This window comes from Rhinolophus hipposideros (assembly GCF_964194185.1).
Source record: "Rhinolophus hipposideros genome assembly, chromosome: 20".
Taxonomy (NCBI): domain Eukaryota; kingdom Metazoa; phylum Chordata; class Mammalia; order Chiroptera; family Rhinolophidae; genus Rhinolophus; species Rhinolophus hipposideros.
Window position 1 is genome coordinate 35951334 of NC_138066.1, and position 6621 is coordinate 35957954.

Consider the following 6621-nt stretch of genomic DNA (forward strand, 5'->3'; position numbering starts at 1 on the left):
CCGTTGGTTCCCTGCTGGTCTGGCTGGATGCTGGGGCTAATTGTACTTAATGAATGTTAACTAATGGTGACAAAGACCTTTTAGAAGATTAAACTACACAGTCCACCTATGCTTTCAAGTGGGTTTTTAAGGAGCATCTACAGATAGAGCAAACACTTGGAAAAGAATGAATACAAATCATCTTTGTTTTGCAAAAGGAAAGTTTATTAGGAGATGTGCAAAGGGATTTGGGGACCTGCAAGAAAAATCAAACAAAGCAACAGAGAGAAACACAAGACACCTCAGATGACACGTTCATGGCCCAAACCTGTCAGACCATCATGTCCCAGAATAAGTACAGGACAGTGACTTTGAATGAAGAGGTTCAGGCAGGCCTGGGCTTAGAGCCCAGCTTGAGTGTTTGTTTGTTCTTCTTCCAAACCATGTTTTACGGTGATGCCTGGGGTGGGGTCCCTGGTGATGTCAGAGAAGCAGGGCTGGTCCATCAGCAATCCTTCTGTCTTCATGCAGTCCTCTTGCTGGCCCCGGGAGGTTTAGCACCCAAAGGAGCTGCAGGGCCCACAACGAGTACGGGACCCACAAGGGGCACAGGGATTGATGACGCAGGGCCCAATGGGCTTGTCACATGCGTTGGTCGTGGCGCAGGGGTTGCAGGGCAGCCTAGGACACAGAATCATTAGCTTGTCAGCATGAGAGGAATAATAAAAAAATAAAGGAGGGGACTCAACCCAAGGAGATGTGGGAACAAGCAGAATCCATTCTCAGATGTGTCAGGAAGCCAAGCCGGTTCTGATCGCTCCCACGATGTCAGACAGCGGAGGAAAAGAGCAGTGACTCGAGGTGCAATCACAGCCCTCACTCTGTAACCCTGAAGTCCTCGGGCAGTCACTTCATCCCTCTCAGCTTTGGCTGCACCCCATACGACAGGGTCAGTAAGACCTACCATACAGAACTGTGGAAAGTCCACAAGACTTCATGAAAATACTGTGTTAGGTGACCAGCGCTGGACCCTATGAGTTATTGAGTCATTTTCCCTGTTAATGTTCAAATGCTCATCTATACGATGGTTATACTGACCCCCACTCTACCTACCTCATATGGGTCCAACTAAGATCCATGAAACAGTGGATTTGAGTGTTTAGGTTAAATCTGAAAGCACTATTCAATATATATGATGGTCATTACAGTCTTATTTTCCCTTCTGCTGTGACAGCCAATCCTGAAGGTACAAAGCTTTATTTACCCATCAGCATCCAAAGGCAGACCAGTGGGGAAAATAGTCAAGTCTCTCAAGTATCTTTTGGACCAGAAAATACCTTTAGCCAGGCAATGGTAGCAACAAATACCCTCCATTTCCCACTGCTGTAATATAAAACTTTGGTCTCTACAGACATATTGGCATCTGAAATTTGACCTGCAAGGTCCCTGTCTTATCCTTCAGTGCATGTGCTTTGCAGGAGTGCCGCCTGCTGGGTACTCACTTGCAGTCCTCGCTCTCCAGCAGGCCCCGGTATGTGTTGATCTCACACTCCAGCCGCGCCCGGACGTCCAGCAGCACCTGGTACTCCTGGTTCTGTCGCTCCAGGTCACCCCTGATCTCGGCCAGCTGGGACTCCACGTTGCTGACCATGCACTGCACCTGGGCCAGCTGGGAGCTGTAGCGGGCCTCCGTCTCCGTCAGCGTGTTCTCCAGAGAGTCCCTCTGTGCGGAGAAGATACAGGATGTCAGAGCAGCTCCTTTACCGGGTTTCTCCATAGGGTTCCAGAGAAGGCAAAGCTTCAAGAGTTAAGGAGAGCATGGCCCAAAGCGCATCCCAGGGACTCGGGTTCCCCGAGCTCACATTTCTCACCCGGAGGTCTGAGCCACACCCACCAGGTTGTGCTGGGCCTGCAGCTCGATCTCCAGGGCGTTGACTGTGCGTCTCAGCTCGATGATCTCTGCCTGGCAGGTCTGCAGCTGCTCCGAGCTGGACACTACCTGCTTGTTCAGCTCCTGAGTCTGAAACACCAAAGGGGAGAGACAGGATCAGACCCTGCCGTAGGGGCCCCGAGTGGCCTTGGGTCTTGAGTGACCATGTGCTGAGGTGCTGAGCTGCCCACCTGGGTGTTGTACCATTCCTCCACGTCCCTGCGGTTGGTCTCCACCAGGGCCTCGTACTGACACCTGGTCTCATTGAGCACGCGATTCAGGTCCACTGTGGGGGCAGCGTCCACCTCCACGTTGAGGCGGTCCCCAATCTGGCAACGCAGCGTGTTGACTTCCTGATGGAGGAAGGGGAAGAAATGAACCCACAGAAAGAGTCTATAAATAAGATCTCTTTGGATGAGTCCAGTGTGGTGAGAAGAAGATTGCACTGAAATTTAGGATTCATTAGTTGAAACCTAGTTAATGTACAACCCAGCTAAGTTAACTATTGTGATTCACGCCTCCTGTCTGAGTCTCTCCTCATCAGTATCACGAGGCTGCTTAATTAAACGATACTAATGCTTCTTTCCACTCCAAGATCTATCATTTCTTTCTCTTTGCTCAATGATAAGCCTGGCATGATAACTGATTTATAATTGTTGCTACTTAAATATAGAAAAAACAGGTTTAGCTCCTCTCATGTATTTCATGTCTTGGGCCATCATATACTATCCATTAGGGGTTGTTTCCTCTTCATCAAAATATCTAATGTTTGAGACATGCATCTGATTTCCTAGTATTACATTTGACCATGAGGTCTGAATCAACCATTCTTTGAATTCCTTCATTTCTCCCATTTTCCCCATCCATCCACCCATCCATCCATCCAGCGGGGTGATACATGATACAAAGAAGTTTGCTATCTCCTTCCAGTCTTAGTCATTCATTAGGCATCTATTGACAAAATAACAGATCTTATCAAATACTAGAAAGTACTTTAAACATCTCTGTGTGGACTTTTAAGCCCAGGTCTGGCTCCAAATGGAAATAGGTCAGCTGACTGCACTCTTTTAGGTTAAAAAAAAAATGGAGTTCTGTAACTCATGCCCCAACAATTCTCAAGTGTGTTTTGAGCAACCAGCAAAACATTGTGTTAGCTCTAAAGAGCTTAGCAAAGACCTACCTTATCCTGATCAGGGGAGTTATGGACCTCTCAATATTGGGGTGTTGAGGGCTGGGACTCCCTCACCTGTTCATGGTTCTGCTTGAGGCAGAGCAGCTCCTCCTTCAGGGACTCCACCTGGGCCTCCAGGTCGGACTTGCACAGGGTCAGCTCGTCCAGGATCCTGCGCAGGCTGTTGATATCTGACTCCACCAGCTGCCGCAAGCCCAGCTCCGTCTCATACCTTCACACATAGCCAAAGGTCAAAGGAGGTCAAAGCGGAAGAATTTTTCCCAGGCTTTACTTAGCTGACCTAGTCAGATTCATTATATTTTGAATTTTTTCAAAGTTTGTGAAAGGGGGAAAAAATATATCACCGGGCTAAATAAAAAGAGCTATTTTCTTCCCTGAAGCCCTCAGAGAAGGTTTTGGTGGGGTGCCTATGGCCAGTTCTAATCTAATAGTAATGCATTTGTTCTAAGAATTCCATTCACAGGTTACTGTCAACTGAGTCCTGTCATCTTGCCTTCCTGAGTCAGTAAACTTCGTAAGCCTGCTGTTTGTATTATCTCGCCCTTCTTTCCAGCCACCCTGAGAAGTAATCCACTGTGGTAAGAAAAGCACTGAATTAGGAGTCAGATTCAGCCTTGCCGATATGACCTTGGGTAAGTTCCTTAATCTCTCTGAGGCTTGATTTCCTCATTTATAAACTGCGAAGCACGCTAACACTTCATCAGCTTGGACTGAAGATGAAGAAATGGCATAGGTAAAACTACATTGTCAACTGTAAAGTCCCATCAAAATGCAAAGGATTCTTATGATTGTAATGGTCACACCTAGAAAACCTGATTGATTCTCTGAAATGGATTTGGCCTCCTATTTTTGAGGTTTAATAATTTTTTCCCGATGAGCTGATAGTGACTAATCTATACTAAGAAACTGGTGTGAAATTTACTTTTCAACTTGCTCCAGACATTAAGTTGAAAAAGAGAAAGAAAGGGTGGTTTCGTGCACTCCTCCAAAATGTAGACTCTTAACATTGAATGAGGAGACTTTAACTGACATTAACCTAACTCAAGCCAAGAATCCTGCCAATAACATCCAGGCAGCTTCTGCTTGCGAGTTCCCAGGACAGGGCCCATCACTTTCATATTCAGCCTGTCCCTTACTAGAGAGCTCTGATCATTAGAAAAGTCTTACTTGGTTCTGAAGTCATCCGCGGCCAGTTTGGCGTTGTCAACCTGTATCACCAGCCGGGCGTTCTCTGCCTTGGTGCACAGAATCTGGAGCCAGGATTAATTGTGAAATGAGATGGAGTGCCTTATGCCTTACCATGAAAAGCTATTTTCTTTCAGCCATATTTCTTCCCAATAGCTTTGAGTCTTCTCATATTTTAGTTTGGGGATAAAAAAAAGGATTAATAGAACTGATCGTTTCAAAACTAAAACAGTCAAGGGAAATGTGCCCACTGTCATGAATTCTTCTCTTCCTGGTCTGTCTCTGGCTTCACCCAGGAACTGAGTATACTGGGTCCCAAGCCTCAGTTAGGGGAACCAGTGCCCCACTTTGCTTAGGACTAGGGGGTTCCTAAGATACTAAACCCAGAAAAATCCCAGGCAAACCAGGCCAAGTTGGTTATCCTACACTCATACGCATTTATTCCAGCCCTGATGACCTCACTCCATTCTCCCAGCCTTTTTCCCTAGACAAGGCTTTTGCACAAAGCTTCTCCCTCTGCCTGGATTGCCCTGGGATGCCCTCACCCACCTAAAAAGACCCCTTGCTTAGCCCAGCTCCTGCAGGGGGTCACTTCAAAGCACTCTCATAGTACTTTGCCCTTAGACAGTTACTTCTCATCACCTTCACCGTGGTCATTCATTTCCACATCTCTCTCCCCTATTACACTGTGACCTCCTGAAGGAAAGAGACTGTCTTACTCGGTATTTCATCCCTGGCTCCAACATTGTGCCTAGTACTCACTGAGTGTGGGTAAATGAACGCATGCTCTTCAAATCACATGGCCCTTTTCGGGCATTCACTCTGCCAGAACTATGGAACAGTGAACATTCAGTTCCCTCTGGCACTCAAGGGCTTGTGCAATTGACATAAATTCCTGCTCATCCTTCATATCCTGCATAGATGGTGCCTCTTCTGGGAAGCCCTCCCTGGTTTATACCATGTATTAAGTCCCACCTCTATGCTGACTCTTTACTTATCCCCGCTTCTACTCTTACATTTCTGGCCCTGAATTCTCAGTTGTGTTCACACTCTAGTGGATGGTACAGTATCTGTGCCTAAGAGTGAGGCTTCTGGAGTCAAAATGGTTCTTTTGCTTTTTTTTACACAGTCTCTTGCTACAACTTTGAAAAGCTGTAAATATTTGAGAATTCACTAAGGGAATTCCTTGCTCTGAGAAACAATTCAGGTGCACACATTTTTTTTTTTTTAATGCTGTAGGCTCTGAAAACAAGACCAGGATATCACAAGAGAACTAAAGAATCAGATATTCTGGTTTTAGGTAGGAAGCGATATAAGATTGCTGTGACAAATTTTGGCCTGATGGCTTGCCCTCTCACCAGTCTGTATCCTTTCCTTTTGAGGCTTCCCAAATAGATTTTCTAAGAGTCCTGGATGATTTGTCCCGAAGCTGGTAAACTCTATGTCGTTATCATTCTCAACACTGGCTTTGAACAGTCTGAGATCCATTCAGAAGTAGGTATGTTAAATTTCGGTGAACATTTCACTAAATTGGCAGAGTGGTACTCCCCCGCCACTCACCTTCTGCTGGAGCTCCTCAATGGTCCGGAAGTAGGACTGGTAGCTGGGGCACATCAAGGGCTCCTGCTGTTGGCACCGTTCCTGGATGAGGCACTCCAGCTCCGCGTTGTCCCGCTCCAGCTGGCGCACCTTCTCCAGGTAGCTGGCCAGGCGGTCGTTCAGGAACTGCATGGTCTCCTTCTCGCTGCCATTGAAGGAGCCCTCGCAGAACCAGCCACAGTTGCCCACATTGGCGGGGATGTTACAGGCCCCGGGCAGGGGGATGTTATGGCAACTGGGGGCCACGCAGGGCCGGGAGGGGCAGCCGGAGCGGCAGCTCAGGTTGGACAGGCAGCAGTTGTAAGGCATGGTGCTGGGAGGGAGCGGAGCTCTGAAGGTCAGTTTCAAAGCTGATTCCTTTCCTGTGGTGTAAGCGTTGGTCCTCTCCCAGGGCTTTATATTCTGTCAGCGGTGGGTGTGGCAACCACGGACTGCATTACCCCCTTTTACCCTGTTTACCAATGTTTCCATTTGTTTTGTAGCCACCTCACACAAGTCCTTTACCTCATAAATGTTTTACTCTGGCTTCTTGCTCAGTCGGGACTCCTCACCAATCATGCTGGTTGGTTCAGCAAGAGCTTCAAAGTGACCAACTCATTACCTTGCCAACAGCAGTGCTTATTCACAGGGTGTTGAGTTAGAGTGACAGCTGTACCCCGTCCTCCAAAGTTGGGGGCCCTTCTGTGCCTCTTTGTCCTAAACAAAGAAAGGTCTATGCCTCATCCAGCTCATACTC

The 6621-nt window shown here is 47.3% G+C and overlaps 1 protein-coding gene across 1 annotated transcript; it reads right to left on the reverse strand.

Annotated features, from left to right (window-relative positions):
* Positions 1-533: 533 nt before the first annotated feature.
* Positions 534-6194, reverse strand: LOC308489020 (keratin, type I cuticular Ha3-I-like; the record flags this gene model as incomplete). Its single annotated transcript, XM_081029548.1, has 7 exons — positions 534-660; positions 1482-1702; positions 1874-1999; positions 2101-2262; positions 3156-3312; positions 4269-4351; positions 5847-6194. The coding sequence occupies 7 exons, from the start codon at positions 6192-6194 to the stop codon at positions 534-536; spliced, it is 1224 nt and encodes a 407-aa protein (XP_080885674.1).
* Positions 6195-6621: the final 427 nt, after the last annotated feature.